The sequence below is a fragment of the Podarcis melisellensis genome (assembly GCF_964234715.1).
Source record: "Podarcis melisellensis genome assembly, chromosome: 9".
Classification (NCBI taxonomy): Eukaryota; Metazoa; Chordata; class Lepidosauria; order Squamata; family Lacertidae; genus Podarcis; species Podarcis melisellensis.
Genome location: NC_138541.1, coordinates 26,365,585 through 26,389,975, shown reverse-complemented (window position 1 = coordinate 26,389,975; position 24,391 = coordinate 26,365,585). Strand labels below are relative to the sequence as shown.

Genomic DNA, 24,391 nt, shown 5'->3' with positions numbered 1-24,391 from the left:
AAGCGTATTTTGAGTTACCTGTAGGAGTTTGTGCCCCAAAAGGTAGTTTATTCTTCCCAATCTCCATAAGTAATATTTAACTCTGGGTGTCTTAACAGTTAATCTACAATTCTTAATTAGGAAAGGCTCCTACCTCATATATCTCACTTGTTTTCCTAGAAAAGTGGCAAACTTTTTCTCTTGGTCATTCATTTTTAAGATATTATCAGCAGCTTTATGCAAACAACTAAATAGGGTGTTGCAGTAGTAGCAATACCGATGGTCAATAACTCATGAGTAATTGGTGTATTTGTTTCCACGCTACACCATTCATCTCACTCAGCAGAAATTGGTAACCTATAGAGGCATGGCTGCAGGCAGGTACCCTGAATTATGGGTAATTAGATTCCAGACAGTTTTCGGATTCTTAGAGGTACAAAAGAGCAGCATAAGGCGTTTTATTGGTACCAGTACTACTACTACTTCTAGTGTGAAGAGCTGGGAGAAAATATGATTTTATTTTTTACTACTCCTCCAGTCTGTACATCATCTATTAATATTAAATAAGAGGTCAATTAAGTACTGCTCTCTGCTGAATAAAGACAGTTTTAGAAATATGACCATGTTAGGAAATGCATCTACAGTACAGCTAACATGGGAAAGAGCTGATAAAACTTCTTTTTATTTGTGCCACTCCACAGTTTTCAGAAAGCATGAAGAATACCATGAAAGTCCAAAAATCTGAAGTTGTGGATTCTGACACATATTTTAATTATATATTGCGGGCGGGGGGGGGGCTTTTAAAATATATTAAAGTGACTACCAAACTACTAAAGCGTACGCCCTGTTCCCTAGAGCTGTTGTAGCATCTTACAAAAAATATTCAGACAATCTGTTTAGCAAAAGAAGACACATAGTCACGAAACAATATAAATATAATTAGAAATAGTACATGTAAAGCTCAGTTTTTGGAAGTGTTCAAGCATCCAAGAACACAGACAAGGGCTTCCTGTAAAGGAAAGTCTTGTTCTCGATTAGCTTCACAAATTATAAGAGTGAACAAGCCAGGTCCTCAGGCCTTGCATCTGGCCTTGGCATAGGCTGACCACTGTGAGAATAGGATCATAGAATCAAAGAATAGTAGAGTTGGAATGGATCATCTCGTCCAACCCCCTGCAATGCAGTAATATGCAGCTGTCCCATTTGGGGATCGAACCTGAAACCTTGGCGTTATCAGCACCATGTTCTAACCAACTGAGTATGCTGGACTAGACCAACCATTGGCCTGATCCAGCAGGCTCTTTATGGGTTATTCTTCTTTGCTGTTATTGATTTAGAAAGTTTATACCCTGCATTTCAATTGTGTTGCTCTTAAGGTGTCAGGAAAAGGGGACGCAAGCTCTCTGCAGCTGCTCTTTCACTGTCCAGTAGATGGGACCAGTTTGGTCTCTCCTCTTTGCCATGATCTTCCAGAGGCTCTAGATCCCCTGGAGTGTGGAGTGGAAAGAACCCAGAGTGTGCTTTCCTTTGTTTTCAGCACAAGGGCACCAGCCTCTTATTTGGGTCTACCACATGCACCCTCTCAGTTGAGCTCAATAACATGGGATCTCATGGGATGTGTGGCCTAGTCAGCTGCCAATCACTGCCTTGAGTTTCACAATGGAAGAAAGGTGTAATATAAATGTACTCTATCATTCAGTTTTCCCCCTTCTTGAGAGCTGTATTGTAGAACAGATTTTAAGGTTGTAATTGTAACTGAGCCATTAAACCTGGCTGCCCAGGTAAACACACAGAAAGAGAGGCATGTGCAGACTAGATCTAGACTCCATGGCATTTCCATATCTCTCTGCATATCCTTACAACATAGACAAAATAAGTATTCAATTAGGCACATCCATGCATGTGATACTAAAATGGCTCAGGTTATTGATTAGACTTGCCTCCCTTTTCTGATAAGAAATATGAGATTAGGTGGGGGCTTTACTCAATTAATCCGGCATCTGTCTTCGCTACCTTTATAAACTATTCCTCATGCAAACAAGGGATCTGGCTTCAACAGAGGTATTGATCGAGGCAGACCTTTTGGGTTAGAAGCAAAGCCTCTTTAATTACTTTGGCTGACTTTTGTTTTTTACAGCATCTCGGGGCCCATAGCTCCCACATTTTAGTGTTGTTATCACTTAGCTTATATTTAGAGTTTTTCTGTGCCAGAGGAATCATTGCCGACCCAGTCTGGTTTTGCCTTTTCTTGGCGCAGAAGTAAGGCAGAGAGAAAAAAGCTATTCCTCTGGTTTCTCTAAGGATTTGATAACCTCTTCACTCTCCTTAGCTAGAGGTGTTTTGACCTTTAATTAAAAGGCAAATTTGTTGTCTTCCATTCAGAAGACAGCAAATAATGATCTCATTAAAATGAGGTTAGTGTTTCAGGCCTTAGAGCAATAAGAGCTGAAGTCTCATTAGTAGCTAACAATCCAGAACACAGCACATAAATAAAGCTAATATGGCAGAGCAAAAAGCCTTGGTGCATTAAATTTGAGCAGAATCAAATGTTTACAGTCAATGATGTCTGGGGCATGAAGTTTTAATGTACTTAATAAAGGAAAGCAAATTGCTTCCTATTAGCCATGAAATGTTCCCGGAGAACTAGCGCCCACCCCTCCCAAAAAAGTTTATTATGCAAATGAAGGAGGTAGTTGTAATTAACAAGGACATTTTGGGGAAATATCACTCCTGCCTTAATAAATGTGACAATTATGAAGAATAAAGACAAGGCAACTCAAACCTACAAAATGTAATTACACGGATGAATCTAAAATGCTGCTGAGTGGAGGCAAGATATAAATAAATAAAGAGACTTATCCTATGGACACTGAGGAGAGATTCACACTCCTACGAACAAAGGACAGAAGCAATTAATATAATGAAACCAACAATTCCACAAAGATTCAGAGCGACTGAAGTGCTTCATTTGATTCCTTTGTTGAATACAAACTGCTAAACTAGGCATTCTGATGTGAGCCTTTCTGAATGCAAAAGATTCCTGATTATACTTTCCTTGAGAAGCAATATTTATTTCACCAGATTTGAAAGACTCTGTTCTTTTTAAAAAAAATACAAAAAATCCTGAAACTATATTGAGTTTCAATGAGAGGGAAATGGCTAAACTCATGGGTGGGTGGAGGAGGGGGTAGAAGTCCCTAAAAACAAATATGATTTCATATTTGAAGTCTACGAGAAGCATAATTTTTATTATACTTCTCAGTCCATTCCCACTTCCTTTAGCCTGGCTGCCAGCTTTGAACCTCAGCATTTTAAAACATTATGGCAGTAGGAGAAGGGGGTTGTAGAGAATGGGAAACAGAAAAAGTGTATTTTCCCCTTTCTTTCCTCCTGAAATATCTCTGGGGTGTTTTGATCTTACAGCATACATCCTTCCCAACCTAATTTACCTGCTCGTGAAATATGCCTTCTCAGCTTGTTAGGCTCTTCAGTAAACCAGTTCCATCTTCCCCTACTATTGTTCTTTCTAAAAATTAACACTCATTGAAACATCTCAATATTTGCAGATTCTTTTCAGGCTCTTACGGTGGGTGGTGGCTGCTTATTAAAACTTTTTTTATTTTAGTTTATAAACTTGCACACTTTTACTTAGCTAGGGACTCCACTTAAGTATGTAGACATGCCTCCCTTATGGGTACCTGTGCGTGTTTTGCTTCTAAACCACCCCAGCTTGCTGTTAGAAGTAATGACATCCCCAAACTTTAAATATTATAGCAGCACTGAGTATGCCTCTGGGATGTTGCTGCCATATGCTTCCTATCTTACCAGTTTTAATCTGATTGTTTTCCCTGAATGCTGGCTACTGACTTCCAATACTTTTCTTTAAGAACAGATAAATAATGTATTAAGCACATATTACATCTAATTTAGAATAGATGGAGGGGGGGGCAAAGTGAAGGGAGAGTTTAATACTAATATTTGCTGTTCAATGTGGTTTATTTATTTTATACAGAGGGCAATGTAAGCATTCGCATCCACTAATTACATTCAGTTTTAGAATACAAATTCCGTAAACACATGCAGAAAAAAAGAAGATTAACTACATTGATTCAGTTTAAATGTATACATTTTGCTCCTCCTATGGTTCAATAGACTGACAAGCAACTAATTTAGAAACAGTGGTTAACCTATGTAAAATATAATTGAGTGGCATTCATAGAATCATAGAGCTGGAAGGGATCTGAGGATGGTCTAGTCCCACCGCCTGCAGTGCAGGAAAATGAAGTTGTCCCAAATGGGGCTCAATCCCACAACCAGTGTTTCTCAAACTTGGGTCTCTGGCTGTTCTTGGACTACAATTCCCATCATCCCTGAAACACTGACCTAGAGCATTATCAGCACCATGCTCTAACCAGCTGAGCTATCCAGACTGACCAACTCTGATAAATCTAGTGACTGCTTACATCTCAGAGTACCTAAAACAGAGGTTGCCAACATTTTTAGGGCACATGAAGATTTTTGAGTGAGTGCTGTGGGTGCCACTTCCCTTTGGACACTGCAGCAGAGTTTATCTGAGCCTTGAAAAGTAGATAGAACTGAAAGAGAAAGTGAGGAAGACCGTCATCCTTCCAACTTCCTCCTTCAGCTGTATGTACTTTTCAAGGGAAGAAAAGGTAACTGGCCCAAACCGCTCCATGGCCTCATGGCAGTAAGGGTGGGGATGGTTGGTTCATAGATTTGGGCATCTCAGGAGAAGACATCAAGGACACCGTTGCATCCATAGGTGCCGTGCTGGCAACCCATGAACTATAAGATTAAAACATTAATAGCAAATTGACAACCTAAATCCAGTCCATCAGATAATTTTGAGGAAGGTCCCTTTGCACAAATGACCACTCCATTGAATAGGAGTTGGCAGGAGGAGTGTTGCAGACACAGGGAAACAAATCAGTCAATGTGCATTGGCAGAAGTTAACCCTGCTCCCTCTCTGGTGCATACAGCAAGTGCAAATGCAATTTGAAACACAGAGGGAGAAAACACAGACCTCAATTCAAACAGTGAACCAGATCCAGATGTTCTGTCTTCACCACATCACTAGGAGTTTCTGTGGTTACTGAACTTAGGCTGTGATCCTAAACACACTTACTAGGGAGTAATTCCAGTTGACTAAAGTGGGATTTACTTCTGGATAAACATGCAGGTGATTGCATCGCAAATTTATGAAATCTAATGATAAATTTTAAACTGTAATGTTAGTTTTCCTTAACATAAGTCTTACACCTGTTTCTAGGTTAGATTAGAAATGGGAAGTGGAATTCACTGATATATGATCATATTTGCAAAGATTCTAAATGCTATAGCCCAAGAAACATCAGTTTTAAAAAAGAGGATTTTTTTTTCTAAATGCGTGCTATTTCTTATTTGTTTCAGGCCTTACTAGAGACTCAAACTTTACTACGCACTCAGGTTGCAAATTTTACCTTCAACCTTGGATTTTCAGGAAAGTTTTACCACACAGGTAAGAAGGAATCATTTAGTTTCAGGTTAAGCAGGTGAAATACATCAAAACAATTTTGTCTTTTGCTCAGTAGCTGGTAACAGAATACTGAAATTATATTTCATTTTAAAAAAATAAGGGTGTGAGAATTTGCCTCTCTAAATCTAATTTAACATTAGTTATGATATTGGAGTTTTGAATGATTCATCCTTTAAAAAATATCAGTGAACAAATTGCCCTTCCTCATCAGGAAAAATGGTTCACCAATACATATGTTTGCTGACTAAAGAACTTTGATCTTCTGGATCTGGTTTGGCATCAGCAGTCAGCATTTTGGGGTACCTACTGAGAGTCCATGCCCCAGCAATAGGGGCACTGACAAGAGTCCCCTGGAACTGCTCTCTGCCTTCTGCATCACCACTTGCTTGTTCACCTCTTCTCCCTCTGGTCCAAACAATGGTATTAGTGAGAGTTTAATAGCAGGAGGCCCCAGTGCCCACTTCCTTGCTGCCTAGCTGCCTGGCAAGGGAGCCAGTGATAGCAATGATGATAGATGGTGAAATTGTTAGTGAGGAGGTGGTCCTAGTGAGGCAGTGAAGCCCATGGAGTTTATTGCCCAAAGTTCCTCCAAAGCCTAGAGCTGGCACTGTTAGGAATGGCTCTTCTGAATTGGTGAGCGGATTTCTAAAACATACTAAAGTAAATGGTATATACAGTTTCTCAGTGGCGTAGCGTGGGGGTGCAGGGGGGGGCCGGCCGCACCGGGCGCAACATCTGGGGGTTAGGGTTAGGGGGCGCAAATCCATGGGTTAGGGGGTCAAATTACTTGCCTTGCCCCGGGTGCTGACAACCCACGCTACGCCACTGCAGTCTCTCTCTCTCTCTCTCTCTCTCTCTCTCTGTGTGTGTGTGTGAATATGAAAGCACTGTGGATCATTCTCCTAAACAGATAATCTCAGTTGAAGGATTAAAAAAAGAAGTAGACATAACTGCCAGGTATTTATGCCAACGCAAGGCAAGGCAAAGCTGGTGCCATCTTTGGCTTTCTTATCCTGTCAAGCAGAATAAGAGACAGAAAGTTGCAAAACCAAGTTCTCTGTCCACTTTTGACAGGAGTCGTATTTGTGTGATGCACATTCCGCCTTCGCTTCACACGGCTACAAACTGAGGTGACCAAAATACGTCCGTCGCCTAAGTGAGAAGGCACTGTGGGATTTATTTATTTTTTAAAGTGCACTGCCCTACCCAAGGGAGAAAAGATTTGGATTAAGGGGAATTTAAATTAAATGAAAAGAGGATTACTTCACCTTTCCAGTTCTAAGTAATTAATTGATTCTGCCCACCCGCCCACTGATTCTGCAGATTAGCGTTACCTGCTTCCAGACTTCTTCTTGCATTTCCTATCTGCCTTCATTTGCTTATTTCACGCCTCTTACATGTTTAAACTTTACTTTCCCAATGTCATCCTCCTGTCTATATTTCTCCGTGAAGATACAGCTTTAAGAGTAAGCAGAGTTTTAGGGCAATAAAATGCTCAGTGTTTTCCCCTTGAGTCTGGTACTGCTTCCTTGATCCAGGCTCCAACATTTTTCTTAGAAAACTGTTAAAACAGCAGAAATAAAGATACAAATGTATTGACCATGATCACACAAATGTGTGTATGGGCATTTATTTTATTTTTAATTTATTACATTTCTATCTGGTGTACATGGTTCTCCCTCACCCCATTTCATCCTCACAATAGCCCTGTGAGGTTACATTATGGCCATTTCTACCACATGATACAGTGATGACCATCAGCTTAGATACCTTTAAAAAGGGATTTGACCAATTAATGAAGATGGTTGCCAATGGCATCTAGTTTAATCTAAACGTATTGCCTCCAGTACCAGAAGCAGCCTATAGCTGCAATCGAAAGTATTCAACCCCCATTGCAAATCAGGTTTATTATCAAAAATTTACAGACTTTCAGCTGTTTTGCAATGACCAAATCAAACAAAAGCAGTTGAAAGACCTTAACACAGCGGATGCTTCAAGTGGTTCCCCCAAATTCAGCTGAAATTGCAACTTAAACTGGCTTCACCATCTCACTATTATTCAACCCCTTCATGACAAGCATCTTTAGCACATAGTAGAGAAGCCTTTTTCTGCTATGATCTGCTGCAAACGACAGTTTACTTAAAACACTGGCCTTGCAGAATGCTACACAGAAATGGTTTAGCTACATTGATGGTGCCATGTCTATACTGGCCTTACTCTATGTGCAAATAATTTTGCAGCCTCAGGCAAGCTTCTAAAAGCATACTGATGTCTATGTGGTGAATGCATATTGACAAAATCATCTGGGAATTCAGGGTGGCCTATTTTCTGCAGTTTGGGATTATCTTGTGGATGAGCTCTCACTGCAAGATATTTTGTGTATGTGGCAGCCGAGTAAAGGTTTCGTTCTGAAGAGAACAACTTATGAGAGAGCAGGTTGACATGCCACCTGAGAGAATATATGAAAGTAGCCAGTGGCAAATAATAAAACAAAGATTATTATCCAAGCTGTGAAAGCAATATGGGCTGCCCAGGGATTTGTACTTTTGCAGGTCTCCTTGTCAAGACTTCTGGCAGGTCGTCTTGTCTAGACTCTGCAAGGACATGTAATTGCTACTGTAGTGATGTCAACTCTGGAGCTGGGGATCCCCAGGGACAGTTGCTGCTGCTTTTCTTATTCTTATTTAAATTTGTACACTGCCCTTCATCCTCTCACCAGCCCCAGCCAAGGTGATGATGGGAGTTGTAGTCCAGAAACATCTGGAAAACCGATTCCTATCATCCCTGACAACTAGCTGTCCCAGCTAATGGGACTTGAAGATACGAAAGCTTGGAGTTCAGTGGCGCAGCATACTAAATACATACCAAATAACTAATAAATCTCTGGGCAGAAAGAAAAGCAACTATGGAAGTCATCCAGAGCATATGTCCAGTGCCAGTTCAGCTCTCTACCTGTTCTTCATCTACCTTTCTCTAAAATACAATTTCTTCACATGCAAAGCTCGTTGACATCATCTCCAGCAAGCGGAAGGAGGTGGCTGAAGGCAGACATGTTCTCTTTTCTAAAATGTCTATCTCTCCCAGAACAGTCCCTGGTCAGTTCCTCAACTGTTGTTAAGGCCAGCTATAGAGAGCCACCAGCTAATTTACCTAACAAAGAGAAGGAACTGGGCAATTTTACCAGGGCTATTAATAAGACTCCAAGACTCTTATCAGGTATGTGTCAGGCAACCTACACCAACAGAGAACCTATTCAGGGAAATCTTAGATCAAAACTCATTGAGTTGGAAGGGATTCTGAGAGGCCGTCCAGCCCAACTCCCAGTCCCATAACAATACGCAATAGAATAGGTTTTCTCCGATGGTGACTATGCATTAGCAGAAAGCACTTATGCTTGCACAACACAGAGCGCCTGTTTTTTACTGTCTCCTCTATCCACCAAAGTCTCTGTGCCCCCTGAAAATTTGTTCCTGGAGCACTATGCAATATCACAAGAAGGGAAGCTGCAGGTAAGGGGAACTGGCAAAAAAAAAAAATGCCTTTCCGTGCATGAGCGGAAGCACTTTCTGCTGGCTCAAACTAAGTGAAGAAGAGCAAAGTTCAATTTGAGCCATGCTCACAGAATCACATCACTTAATCCTGGAAGGCGCTCGCCCCCCCCCCCCAAGTGCTGGGCTCTTCCCTGTAACATGATGAGCAATAAAAGACTCCCTTTAAGGATAGCTAAAGTTCCTCATTGCTGCATGAAAATAAGCAGCCCTGGAGTAATACTCAGATTAAAGGGGTTCCTTCCAGGTCAAAGGGCATGATTTCCTGTGAGACCTGAGCAAGCTGTAAGAAAATGAAGATGTCTAAGACTACTGACCGTCCCTTAGAAGTGTCTCAGTCATCTCATAAATTGTTGCAGAATAGATAAATGCTTTGCAATCATCACTTGGGTTAAAGTAATATCCTTCCTACAAGAAGGAAGAGAATACAAGTTCTTCCCATCATTTATATCAGCATGAAACATTTCAAATGTGAGCGTACTTGGAGGGGTTGGTGAAGGAAGAGGTCACTTTACCAACCTCTCTAAGTACATCTACATTTGAAATGTTTCATGCCAATATAAACAATGGAAACACCTTGTATTTCCAGTGCTGTTCACTTTCCTAATGAGAAAGATTTTGCCCCTACTGTTGCTGATTCTGACTTATTTTCTTTTTGTTCCTCCTGTCTGTCTTGGATGCCTTTTGGGAATTCACTGATAAAATTTGTATCACATACCGACTGTTAATGCTTTCTATTTCCCACTTGACTCAAACATTATCAATATTGAATTTGTGACTATTCCAAGACTGAGATGGTACGCATGTGCCTACAACTATGTATTCCCCAGCAGTTTAAAAGGCTCACTCAAAGACCATGAAGCAACTCAAGGAATTGAGGCACGTCAGTGCCTTCCATTAAGAGACCTGCTGTGCTGCATATGCCAGGCGTCCTAGATCGAAAGCACATCCCACTTTAAAAGTTAGCATTGTTTTTTGTCACTTCAGCTTAGAGGCAGCATGTCAAAGTATTCTCCATGCAAACATACACTTTATTGACTCATTATAAATAAAACATGGAGAGGTATTCTTTAATTACCGTAAATGTGGCTTGTTTACCCAAGGAGGCTTTTAATGTAAGATGCTCAACATGTTTTATTAGCACATTGAAACTGCTATGCCTTATTGACTTCTTCCTTAATGCACAATTCGCTTCTCCATCCCTAAAGTCGAGTTGACAGGGTTCCAGAAAGGAAGACAGAATTGTGAATCTGTCAGAAGGTTTATAATACTATCACAGTTATAAGAGCACCACATAGCTATTGCACGCTACTTTCCGATTCTGCATTTAGGGATACATGAGCATACTATCCCCAACAACAAAGCATGCTCAGTCAGGGTCTTGAAGGAAGTGCTTTCTGCCTCCTTTGTGCACCACCAAAGCCCTTGGGGGAGGGGCAGCTGGCAGTGATGTCCATAGGAATGAGGTCAACAGGTTGTGAGCAGGAGGTCCTGCTTTCATTGATCTTGCTTATGTCCTTTTGTAAATGAGTGCTTGCTCTTGTGATTGCTCCTGTTTGAAAGCTCAAAACATCACATGCCAGCCAGCAGTGATGCATGGAGGATGGCCAACAGCTGGAGTAGGTCATTGTCAAGATGTCCTGCTTGTGAACTTCTTAAAGGCATTTTGTTAGCCACTGTGGGAAGTAGGATGCTAGACTAGATTGCCCTTTGGTCTGATCCAGCCGTGCACTTACATTACCAGTTTCAGAACTGAACACGGACCTGGACCACAGGCTTTTAGTACAATAAGAGGAACACATGCTGCCAGCATTACTGAACCTAGATAACAATATTTATACCAGCATTGCAGTTTAAAAAGGAATTGCTTGGGTGATAAACCTGGAAAAGAAACAGCTTTAATAGAGTTTAATTGTTGCTTCTGCACTGATGCATATCACCACTACTCAAAGAAAACATCACTCTCCAAGCATCATGCCTTATCCATGAAAAATGTGAACTTTTGAACATTTTCTCTTGGTATTCTAGCCCTTAAAATAGAAGAGACAGTATTCATCATGGCTGACATTTATAAAAACATTTCTATCCCACCTTTCTGTTGCAGCTAAAATACCTTGAGTCGGCTTATATCATAGTTTAATCAATAAACACAACAAAAAGACAAGCAAAGATGCATGAACAGGAAGCCTAACTGACATACTAGAATAACAATGGGACAGTAGCCATAGAAAAATCCAGTATCAGCCAGCAATAACAACATCAGTAAGCATTTGTATAGTGCTTTCAGGTGTTCAAGGGCTACATAGGTATTGTTAGAATTCCGTCATGTGAAAGACAACAATCCCATGACTGGTATTACCTAGTTGTAATCCTTAAAGCAGCCCCAAAACCATAAATTAAGTTAGTGTTATTATCTCCCATATTGCAGATGGGGAGCCTGATGACTTTCTTGCCACTTTTCCTCAGGAAAAGCCACTCTTTACCACTGAATTGGACATCAAATGGGTTTTCCACGGAATGATATTTGTTCCAGTTCAGTGGTAAAGAGCGGGTTTTTGAGGGGGAAACTGCTCAAGTCTATGCCCAGAAAGTATGGGACAATCACGGGACAAGCTTGGATCCTTCCTTTCTAGGCACAGGACAAGCAAAGTCTGGAAGAGCCCTGAGGGAATGTAGCTTGCTGAAGGCAACCCTGTGCGTTCAAAGCAGATGGAAGATTTGAACTAGAGACTTTCTGATTCCTAGCCTCTGTGTGCCTATTGCGACTGGTGTAGCAGAAAGCAGAGGCCAGCAGTAGGCGGAACCAGAGCCAATGGCAGGCAGAGCCACCTCCTGATTGGCAGTAAAACAACAGCAGGTGGATGCTGTCTGAGAGCAGACTCCAGGTGGTGAAACAGTGCCCCATTCACCTAATGAACTGGCCTCCACTGCTGTATGCTAGGGACGGAAATCGTCAGGGTGGAGACGAAATGGATTACATCCTAGGCTGTGCAACAAAGAAATCCCTTCATGCATTTCCACCAGCCGTAGTTATGATAATGGCAGGATGTCCCGCTGATCTAACTGGATGTTGCATTGATTATGACAGCTCAGTCTTCAGCTATGATGGTAGACTGTAACAATGCAAATCTTCAGGTTTTTGTATTCATGTCCAGTGTAAACAGCACATTGGTGCTTTTTTTAAAAAATTAGCTGTTCTGAGTTCAATGCTTTTGGAATAATGATGTACTTATGGCATATGGATGTGCAACATCAGCATACTAGCACTACATACCTATGGGCCACGGATCCATACTGTGTTAATGTTTCCAGACACCCAGTTAATATGTGATGCTCAGTGCATGGAATCCTCCACAGGTAACCATTCTTCTTTGATGTTGCCTTTTATAAACATGATATGGAAGTTTATTAAAAATGAAGTTACATAAACTCCAGTATCAACTATCGTCAACCTGGAAAAAGCTGTTCATGTCCACACCAGAAGATGATATTATTCTTCTTGTAGGAACCATTGAAGAAGATGAAGGTGATGATCTACTGTTGAGTTCTGTGGATGAGTTCTGGTGGTTTCCTCACATGTGGAGCCACATGCAACCTCATCTCTTCCACAACGAGTCATCTCTGGTAGAACAGATGATCCTCAACAAGGAATTTGCACTAGTGAGTAACCTCTAGTTTTTCAAATATCTTTAAGAGCAGATCCACATTGTTTATTTTATAGTTTTCATCCTTGAGGTAATGATAAGATCCATGATTTTAGTAGGTCTAAATCAGGGGTCCTCTAACTTTTTAGACAAGGGCCACTTCACCGTCCCTCAGACACTGTTGGGGGCCAGACTATAGTTTGAAAAAAATATGTAGTGCACAAAAAACAGGAAAAATATAATATTTAAAAGCCACACCAAAGCTGGATAACTTTACCCTTGCTCTGTGGGGGGAGGGGTGGCATTAGCCAGATTTAGGGGCCTTACTCTCCCTCCTTCAGTTCCCTCCTTCAGTTCCCAGATATGTGAGCTGGGCATACATTTGGTAAAAAGCCTATAGCCAGTAGCTTTGCCTGCTGAAACATCTGGGAGATGCTCCCAGTGCCGGCAGACAGAACCGTGGTAGTCTGAAAGCTGCCCTACATGGTGTGAGGCAGCTTCCTACAGCTCAGCACCTGTTTTCCCAGCTGGGCACCTCATTCTGCACAGGTGCCACCCACCTGGATTTTGAGGAGCGCCCCTTCCAGAGGGTCACAGGACAGGTTGAAGGCCAAGGTGGCAGGTAGCAGTGCCCTCTCGTGCGGAAAGGCATCCTCCTCCTCAGCGGCGCCTGTCCTCAGCGAGGGAGAAGTACCGTCGGGGGTCAAGGGCTCAACACGGACACCCATGCCCTGTGGAAGTGGTCCAGGCTGTGCAGGCCGCTGGGTGTCGCCCACAGGATCTCACTGTCTTCGCCTCCCCACAGGGCGGCGTGGCTCCGCTCCACCTTCACCAGCCGCTCCCCACCATGTGTCCATGCAGATACCAGTGGCGGCGGCAGCTCCCCACTCTGGTCCCAGCTCTCCCCACCACCACCACTGCTGCCCCTCAGCTCAGTCACGGCCAAGCAGGTGCCAGCACCCAGCACCCCTTGCAGGGCCAGCTAGGCCTCCAGCACCAGCAGCCCCGATCCCGGCATTGTCTCCCCATGCCGCACCAGGACGCTGGAGCCCGAGGCGGCCACAAGTCACGGAGCTTGTCCTGCCCCTGCCACCACAAGAACACCCAGCCTAGTAACGGCGGCCTCCTCATGGGCCAGACCTGCACATGCCTCCCCACCACCAGGCCCAGCTATCTCAGGAAGGCCCGGCCTAGCCACAGGTCTGGCCTGGAGGCCGCCTCAGCCTCCAGCAGCACAGCGTACAGCAGCAGCTGCTCCTCAGACCCTGCCAGGTGGACAGCCAGCACCAGAGGGCCTCCCACTGCAGCCGCCATCGCCACCGCGACCTACTGCCCAGTGGCCGGGGCCACCAGCAGCCCCATGGCCACGGGCAGGTCCTGCGAGACAGGGTCTACCAGGCTGCACAGCACCGCCATAGAGAGGCACGGAGAGGCCCTCACAGAGTGGGGGAGAAAGCCTGGGAGGACCATAGAGAGAGAGGCGCAGGAAGGATCGCCCCTTCAAGGGGACTTCCGGCCCGACTTTGGAAAATGCCCAATGCAAAAGTAGACATGCGGATAACTAGAGATATGAGTGGGTAGAATGGCAGGGGTGGGCTCATGGGGGTGGGGCGGGTTTACGGCCCATTACGGGCTGAATCTGGCCCGTGGGCCATAGTTTGAGGACCCTGGTCCAAATCACTTTTTACACTGTTCTCATGCTGCCTTCTTTCTACCTTTTATTCACCGTAAGCAGCTTTGATCATTACCTTTTTAAAAGTGGGATATAAACAATTTAAATATTTGAAATAAATAATAATAAGCACTCATGCCTTCCCCATAAGCATCCAGAGAATCTTGATTTGGTGGTGATGCTGAAAAAAATCATTTTTACCCACCCCCACCTACCTACCACCACTTCATTCCAAAACAACTATTTCATGTTAACTGACATGCTTTGACATGGAGACTCATGCCCCACTGCATTGGCCAAGGAAGGTTCATAGTTCAGTATAGCACTTGCTTTTTGTAGGATGGTCCAAAGTTCATGGGCTGAGAAAAACTCCTGTCTAAAACCTTTGAGAGCAGCTGTGAGTTAATGCAAATGATTCTGAGCTGGATGGACCAAGGGTCTGGCTTCTTATAAGGCAGTCCCTACATGATGGAACGTGGAACATTTAAATCTTTCCAGTCCTTCTGTTCCAAATACACAAATGCCAATATATTGGTTTATTTTGTACCTGAGGCACCAGATAACAAGCTGCTAAGGCAAAATCCTAACTAGGAAAGAGTTCCATGTCCTCCCCAAGAGCAGAATCAGAAATTGTATCTATCATTTTCAGAGTGTAGTCAATATTCTGAAGCATTATGTAATTATTCAGCCCATCAGTAAGATTTCAGTAAAATGATAACTGTTCTTACATTTCTCGGACGTCAATTTGTTAGGATGGGGGAAGCTGAATTGCATGCTTCTATAAGCCTTCTATAAATGCTCCATTTCCAAGAAAAGTTGTCAAGATGTGATGTTGCTATTTATACCAAAACTACCATCCAAGCTGGATGAAGGGAAGATGTTTCTGGCACATACAGTGTAATCATAAGTGGCCCACTTGTTTGGGGTGGGTGGGTGATAAAATTCAGCATAGAAGCAAAATAATATTTACACTTACATCACTGTCAGAAGCTTTTTTGGCCTTAGTTACAGCCTCTCTTTTCTGCCAAGTGTTGCCTTCTCAATAACCTCAGCCACCGTCAAAACCAGAAGGGAGGCGAGTGTTAGAATGCAATAATGGGAGGAAATGAACTGTCTACATCAATCAAAATATATTCATGCAACTCTACCTGGATTTGCAGATGCCTTTTTGAGACAACATGCTGGTATTACATACACATAAACATTTTTATAGTGTTTTTCACATCAGCATAGTTCTCAGTCTCCTTACCTTAACATTGGGAAACTGGTCATGCCACACAAAGGAAAGGCTGTAGCTTTGCTGCGCATCCCTTTTTAGCACTAGGCTACTGCTAAATTTGATCCAGCTTCAGTGCAGAGCAATGTATCCTATATGCTAATAGTAAACTTACACATTGCTATCCACAAGAGGGATATATCAGGAGGCTCAGCGTGTGGCACTGTGGGTTAAACCACAGAGCCTAGGACTTGCCGATCAGAAGGTTGGCAGTTCGAATCCCCACGAAAGGGTGAGCTCCCATTGCTCGGTCCCTGCTCCTGCCAACCTAGCAGCTCGAAAGCACATCAAAGTGCAAGTAGATAAATAGGCAGGAAGGTAAACGGCGTTTCCGTGCGCTGCTCTGGTTCACCAAAAGCGGGTTAGTCATGCTGGCCACATGACCCGGAAGCTGTACTCCGGCTCCCTCGGCCAATAAAGTGAGATGAGCGCCACAACCCCAGAGTCAGCCACGACTGGACCTAATGGTCAGGGGTCCCTTTACTTTTACCTTTAAACTTAGACATTGCTATCCACAAGAGGGATATATCAGGAGGCTCAGAGGACCATCACACACACACACACACACACATTTGGGGGGGGATTAAAGCCCAATAAGGCCCCAAACTCACTTCCACCCTTAGATAAGACGAGCCTTACCACATGCTCTCATTGTGGTTCTTGGCTCCCTTTCCAAAATGCACCTTAAGCTCTTTCTTGCAGCCAGGCATAATACAACACAGCTCCATGAATATCAGAACTCCCTACCTCATCCCCGTTGATTTCAGTGGATTGTGGCCAGAATATTCACAAGCCACACAATCATTAAAGCTGTAGTCCTCAATTGCACACAGCAGGATAAACATGTAATACTTTGAAATACTGAAAACTGGAAGGGTTGTTGATCGGTTCAAAATGGGGGGGGGGTTGAAACTTTACAAAAATAAAATAATGCATTAAGCTGACACAGTAAAAAAAAATAATCTCCTAGGGGAAGTCTCAGCCTGCCTGAACAATACTAGAAAAAACACATTCCAGTGCTAAAAGTAGATAAGAGCTTATGCAAATCTTTTAATTCAGCAAGGTGACAGCTTAGAAAATGCTGAGAGCCAACATATCACCTCTCTGCTTTTGACAAAACTGAAAGCAATTCAGCAGGGATCACTTCTTCATCTAGCCTTGCTGTGCCAACGGAGGACAAAACGATTTTCTTTCTCAGACTGTTAGAAACATTGGATCTTCTATGTTAAAACAGACAGGTGTCTGTTTCAGGGCCACAAATACATGGGACTTTTGGGCAGCTCCCTCTCTGGGGTATTTCAATTCAGGCCACTCCCAGACATTACAGATGTAGGTTTTTTTGTGTTTTTTTTAAGTCCCTATCTTTTTACTTGAGACAAGTATGCAGGCAGTAAAACCCAATTGGGTTTTATTATGATCTGTTGAGAACATTTCTGTTCGAGAAGCAGGTTCTTTTATAATTTTTCAGCTAGTGTTCAGCACTCAATTTACCCAAGCAAGTGCTGAATCTCAAGCTGTACAAGGCTTCTTTTTGGATGCACTTTCTCCGGGTTACAGATCCTCCAAACTAGAGAGGATATCAAATATGGGATTAACTTTAATGTGCCGGGGGTGTTGTCATCATTGTTCTAAGTCACACCCAACAAATTTAGTTGCAAATAAGTCAACAGGCATATAGTACTTATGGTACTGTAACGGGAGCAGGTGGTGCTATGGTCTAAACCAGTGAGCCTCTTGGGCTTGCTGATCAGAAGGTCAGTGGTTCAAATCCGCACGATGGTGTGAGCTCCTGTTGCTCCAGCTTCTGCCAACCTAGCAGTTCGAAAGCACACTAGTGCAAGTAGATAAATTAGTATTGCTGCGGCAGGAAGGTAAACGGCGTTTCCATGTGCTCGTCACGGTGTTCGGTTGTGCCAGAAGCAGTTTAGTCATGCTGACCACATGACCCAGAAAGCTGTCTGTGGACAAACTCCGGCTCCCTCGGCCTGAAAGAGAGATGAGCGCCGCACCCCATAGATGCCTTTGACTGGACTTAACAGTCCAGGGGTCTTTTACCTTTACCTTATTCTTATATTTACCATTGTCTCTGATTTGGCCTTGCTCCATAGAAAGTAACATCTCTACACATTACTAAGAAGTTACATGAATCATAGAATTGTACAGTCCACCTTCCTTCAGTGCAGGAACCTTTTGCCTTACTCTGAGCGTAAGAGTCTCATGATCTACCAACTGAGCTATCCCAACTGCTCCATTGTTCTCTGTCATCATCTTCATTCAGAAAGCATTTGGTAAAGCCTTTGATGCAAGGAATGTGCCTAGCAGAACTGCGAGTTTGAAAGGTGCTCATTTAAGCATTCAAACTAATGTACTGAAGTGCAAAGAGTATTGAAGTGAAACAACCAGTACCATTTTACTTTTAGTAAGAATATCCGCATGTACGGTAATAGGGAATCCCTTTACATTTTCTACAGATGCCGAGTCTAAACCCAGAAGTGTTAAGAGTAAATAATTCACTCTGCAAGGGCACATATTGCACTTCTAGAACTTGTGAAAACAGGAGGTGACTAATTTTGGCATTTTGACAGAAGCAATGAAATGTACAGTATCAGAATTTACTGATGCTTGAATGGATCACTCAACCTTGTGTAAACATTCCAATATTTTATAGTGATCAAGCATCAAAGATCCCTTCTTCACTTTACATTTTCAGTGTGGAGGCCTTGTTTTTGTTTTGTTTTTTCAGAAAAAGGCCACCGATTTATTACATATTAAATTTCATCTCCAGCAACTGAGAAGAGAAGGATATTAAATTTCCTTTCAATAATATGTTAGCTTCTGTCCACTTTCTTTGATTTTATCCTTCTCACTTATCAATCTAATATAGAGCTGTTTTGTTTGTTCAGTCAGTTTTGGGGAACATTTCCCTACCCTTGTAAATTTCCTCCAGTGTGTCTTAACACTGAAAAAAACCTAACAGCTACTTTGGTTGACATTTTCAAGGGTGATAATAATTAACACCTTTGCTGCTTGACAAGGGCCCTACTGATTTTTTGTCTTATGCATTTTTATTGGCATTTCAAATGAAGAAAGGAACAGTCCAAATAATGTCTGCTTGGCCAAATAACAGGGTGCAACAATTATTTGATCATAGGATATGGTTATACACATTGTTGTTTTTTAAACACCGAACAGTAATTCTGGAACACTAAAGTCAACTGGATGCCAGTTATAGCATGGGGTATTCAGTTGGGCAAGGCAGTTAAGCCTTAAGCCCCATGCAGATGCAATTTGATAAATGAATTTTAAAGAAGCAAGTTGGACCCGTACATGATGCACCTGCCTCTGGCAAAATAGCTTGCCTTAAATTAGACATGACAATCTTGCTGCCTTGGGACAAGCCCTGAAACAAGGTGCAGGTTATCAAACCCCGGTAGGTGCTGATGAAGCTATTCCCCAAGGCTATGCCTAGAAGGCTGGACCCTTTTTCACATCAGAACCTTGCGGGTTTAAAAAAATATTTTTAACAAGGGGAAGTGAGTCAGCAGTGAAGTTGTGAGCTCAAGAGCAGGAGCCCAGGATAAGGATCAAGAAAAGGTGAAGGAGGAAGAAAGTAATAGAAGAAAAATCCTCTCCAGCACATTGAGCTAGTTCTTGAAAGGAGCAAGAGACCAAGCTTTCAAGTTACATCAAATTCTTCCCCGGTGTTTTCAGAACGATTTGCATTGTGAGATTTATGGTTGCATAGGTCACTTTGATACCGTACATTTAACATACTCTTATAGCAATTTTCAGTCATACCCTAAATAATGATGCACCAGGTGTTCAGGTTGGGCTTCAATTACCCAAAACTGTCTTAGAAAAGAGAAGGACTTTTCTCCCGGTCCTTGGCCAGGGAGCAAATAACCTGCTGGCTTTCATGCCCAGAAGTGTGAAGAATGCTTCTCTCTCATGCCATCATTGATTCCCTTGCCCTCACTTAGTTGGTTAGCTAATCAAGAGATCCTCTAAAAAGTTGTTTTTATTTTATTTTATTTTATTTTATATAAATCATTTTTATTAGTTTTCCAATAAGAACATCCAATTAACAAATCCATCAAATCAGCCCAGATTGGAAGATTGGAATGAAGTCGGGAAAATCTGCACTGGCAAATTGACAGTTGAAAATATATATATACACAAATAAAACTTTACCAAATGGATGAAAGGATATATGATCTCTGACATGATTGAGAATCGCACAGCCAGGGACGGGGAACTTTAAAGCGTTAAGATGTGGAAAAATATGAGAACAAGAAGAAGGCAGAAATGAAAATACTGGAGATATACTTCAGAGGTCCAGAGTATGGGAAGCCTGAAAAATTAATAATTAATAATTTGGATTGTAATTTGGCTTTTTTAAATTTTATTTTATTATTTTTAATTGGATTGTGATAAAAAGTTATTGTTTCAATGAATATAGCCTTCTTTATCACCTGAGTCTTTTTTCTGGGTGCAAGGGCAAGCTGTAGATATTGTACTAGCAAAACTGGAGAGTGGCTTGCAAGGCACCATTGGTGAGTCATTTGATGTGACATCTGTTGCAGGCTAGAGGGGCTTACAACAAAGTCTGTCAAGCAGTTGTGGATTGCCTGATTGACCCTTCTGCCTCTGATCAGTCCTCCTGCTATAGAACCTTCCTTATATGTGGAAAACACACTGACTAGCAAACGATTGGAAAACGATAGACAAAAATAAGTAGGGTAAGAGACAGGTGATATTTCTCCCCAAAGTGGTGCAGTTTGGAATGAATGCTTACACATCGTTAACCACTGCTTCTTCTAATGATAAACTTGTTGATATTTTATAGTATTGTCCTACAAGGAGTAGTGTTCTTTGTTTTTCACCCCCAGGAACATGGTATTCCAACTGACATGGGCTATGCAGTGGCTCCACACCATTCTGGCGTCTACCCTGTTCATATTCAGCTTTATGAAGCCTGGAAGAAAGTCTGGGGTATTAAAGTCACCAGCACTGAAGAGTACCCTCATCTGAAACCTGCACGGTACAGACGGGGCTTCATCCACAATGGCATCATGGTACATTGCATTTCCATTACTTCATAATCGTATCTTGGCAAAAATGGCTAAAGCAATGCTATTATTCACATTGCTTGGAGTTTTAAACATGGTCTTTAAAAACCATCAGTGACAGAGAACTTTAAGAAGCTGCCACATTTGAATTGTACATTTTGCAATCCCAGCTGGTGGTTCAGTTCCCTTCCATGCTTTCACTAGAAACTGGGAGGGCACTTGAAAAGAATATCCAACCTACAAATTTCTTTAATTAATAAGTGCAAAAAAAAAACCCTTCAGTTTGCATGAATCACTTTACAGAGGTTTGACTATAGGCAAAATTACTGATTTATTTTGCATAAGATTTTAAATGCCTCTGGATCATGCTTTGGAAAGTAAGTGAGCATTCAGACAGGGAGCATGATTATACTTCAGAGCTATTCCTCTGGCTGCCCTTCTGTATAGGATAACAACATACTTTATCCATGTGGTCAACAAACTCAGATGGGATGCATATTTCTCCTGCCAGTGTGCTGTGACAGGGTTCAAACAACAGTCACCATTGCATAAAAGTGAAGCAATTCCCAGCCAAGGTACAGAGAGGACAGCTGTTTATATTTTCCACTGAATGTCATGGCATGAGGTCAAAGCTGTTGGTCCTAGGTCATGTTTACCTAGATTAACTTGGCCCATCACTGAGGAAAAAAGGCTCTGGCTAGCTGGCAGCTGTACTAACCAAACTAGCAAGAAGAACAGATTGGAGAAAGAGAGGGAAGGAAAACACAGATTAACATTATCTCCAAATGAAACGTCAAGGAAATTTTAGGCAGATGGAAATCAGAAACACAAATTACATACCTTCAGTACTCTACCAGTAGGAAATATGGCTCAATATGTTTAATTAAGGGTAGTTTTTTCTGGATCTCACTATGAAACAGGTAACATGATTACCAACATGTATTCTGAGCCCTTTATTGGTTTCTGAAATGGAGAAAGTTGGAGCCACAGAAACAAACACACTATTGCAGTTCCCAGAATGCTTCTGTGGTTGAAAGTTTTGACTTAAAGAAGTGGTTTCAAACCTTTCTTTAGAAGTAAAGAGGATTACCTTTTCATGAAAAACCATTTATATCTACACTATCTGCACTGTTTGGGGAAGCAGTTATGGCCAGAGGTTTATTTGTGTTGAAAAATGGAAAATGGAAATACAAATAGCTACTTGTGAGGATGCTCAGGGCATCTACGTACTCTATGGTGTCACTAACACCATGTTTTACTAGAGACCATGGTGATTCAGACCATGCTGTAATGTATGTACTCTGAATATCAACAAGGGGATGATGACAATATGTGGTAGTGATCACCGGCTTAGATGGCTTTGAAAGGGGATTTGGGCAAATGCATGGTTACTAACCATGTTAGCTTTATGGAGACACCAAGATCAGAAGCAATATGCCACTGAATCCCAGCTGCTTAGGACCAACAATGGAAGAAGGTTATTGCCTTCATCTCCATAGGCATCTGACTTGACAATGTAGGAAAACAGAATGGACTAAATGGACCATTGGTCTAATCCAGCTGGGCTCTACTTACTTACTTGCTTGCTTGCTTGCTTGCTTACTTACTTGTTTCATAATATTTATATGCCACTTGATGGTTAAGAAAAACAACCCCCAAAGCCTTCTTTCCACACAAGCCCTGTACAGGTGTTAGTTGTATGAAGAGAAGAAGCATAACGAAAGGGGTTGCAAGTTCCACACAACTACTCACCACATTTGCCCCTTTGTGTAAGTAACAAAGAGAGTTCTAGGGTTTATTTGCTTGTTTAATATACATATATGTGTTGTAGCAGGTTCCATATTAGGTGCTTCGACCTGCACAAGAGACAAAGTGGAAGATATCCTCTAAGACTGCACTCAGTAGCTGCAGTTTATGTAAGTTTTTATAGTAAAAATAATTAACATGAAAAATGATATACGGTGTCTGTTTAGTCCCTGGCACCATTTTAGTTGATCAAAAGCTTTTGCATCTATTAAGCTAACTGATTTAGTCAAATAAATATTAGATCCCATGAAATTTTGTGTTTAAAGATTAGGCCTAGGATTGAAGTGAATTAATTAGGGAGGGTTTTTAATGCAATTAGTACCTCCTTCCCCTCAGCTGGATCTGGCCTTTTCTTTGATCAGAAAAAATAAATCTATGACCTAATAGCAGACCTTCAATTATCAAGGGATCTAGGACATGGAGGAAACACACACACACACACACATATAGATCTTTTTTGTCTTTATTTTCAGGTGCTCCCTCGACAGACGTGTGGACTTTTCACCCACACAATTTTCTACAAAGAATATCCTGGAGGGCCTCAAGAACTAGACAAAAGTATACGAGGAGGTGAACTGTTTCTTACCATCCTTCTCAACCCCGTATGTACTTCCTTTTGTTGTTATACAATTATAGTATAACTGAGATGGTGGTGGTGGTTTTCATTCCAAAGCACAAATAAAATCAGTTTGGTCTGAGACTTATATGAGCTGCATCCAGTACAATCACTGTGTCATATTATATTTTTGAATGGTGCTATATATAAAAGATCTCAATATATTATTGTGATTATGATATCATAGTATTTAAATGCCACTTATTCAAAACACTCCACATGCAACATTTTGTCGTAATGGTCTAATTCAATTTCAATATTATGACCCCCTTTTTACAGATACAAGGTGGGGTGGAAGAACTGAGCTAAGTCTGGCTTTCCTAATATCATTTAGTGAGTTCACAGCAGGGCATTCAAACCAAGGAATTCACGGTTTGTCTTAGGGTGTGTCTACTTAGAAGTTTTGAATTCACTAGTTTTGACTTCCCAGTTTGTATGCATAGGATTGCAGCCTTAGCTTCTATGCTACACTAATATTTCATTTCGATATGTGCCTAGTCCTGGATTTATTTCACTTAAACTCCTCCCATTAACACAGCAGAGCCATTACAATATATTCTGCAATATTGTGTCTCCATTTCCAGTGATAGTATGTCCATAAAAAATCTAAATTTGAGTATGTGATTTCCTGCCCTGCAGAAGTGCCCACTCTTTCTTCCTAGACTGAATAAAGTCCAGGTATTTAGAATTTTGTATTGTAGGAAATACACCCAAGCAGAAAGGTTAACAGGAACTAAAAGACTGGGAGAGACCTCAACATAATGGAAGTATGTTGCAGGAACCACCCACATAAAGTAACAGAATAAATCTGTATATTCCTCTATTGTGGGTAGCAAAGCAAAACATAAACCAGTGTTTCTCAACAGGGGAGCCCAGGATATTCCAAGGGGGGCACAGGTGAAAATTGTGTAAATAGAGGGCTTTCCTGTTTCAGCAATATTTCATTCTGTCCCTATCATTTTATACAGTTGTATTTTGTATAAATTATAAAAATAATAAATAAAATAATGTTCTATTTACAAATAAAATATTTAAATAGCTACCTTCCTACAGGTAGGATGGGGGAGGGTACATGATATAGCCAGGATTTTTGTTACTGAGCAGGCTTTTGTTGGGGGGGCAGAAACTCAAATATGTATTGATTCGTATTGATTTTTACTTATGGGCGTCTGCTGCCCTCCTGGGCTACATCCATGGGGGGCATAGGAAGGAAACAAGGTTGAAAGGGGACCACAGCTGGAAAA

General features: G+C 41.7%; 1 protein-coding gene across 2 annotated transcripts in view; it reads left to right on the top strand.

Moving 5' to 3' along the window:
* The window catches only part of LOC309377520 (bifunctional heparan sulfate N-deacetylase/N-sulfotransferase 4), a 118,871-nt gene that overhangs the window by 49,813 nt on the left and 44,667 nt on the right, over positions 1-24,391 (top strand). For both annotated transcript variants that reach the window (XM_081924909.1, XM_081924910.1), the window contains 4 exons: positions 5,411-5,498; positions 12,570-12,724; positions 20,546-20,731; positions 23,005-23,133. In XM_081924909.1, the coding sequence (XP_081781035.1) occupies positions 5,411-5,498; positions 12,570-12,724; positions 20,546-20,731; positions 23,005-23,133 (558 nt within the window). The remainder of the gene's footprint in view (positions 1-5,410; positions 5,499-12,569; positions 12,725-20,545; positions 20,732-23,004; positions 23,134-24,391) is intronic.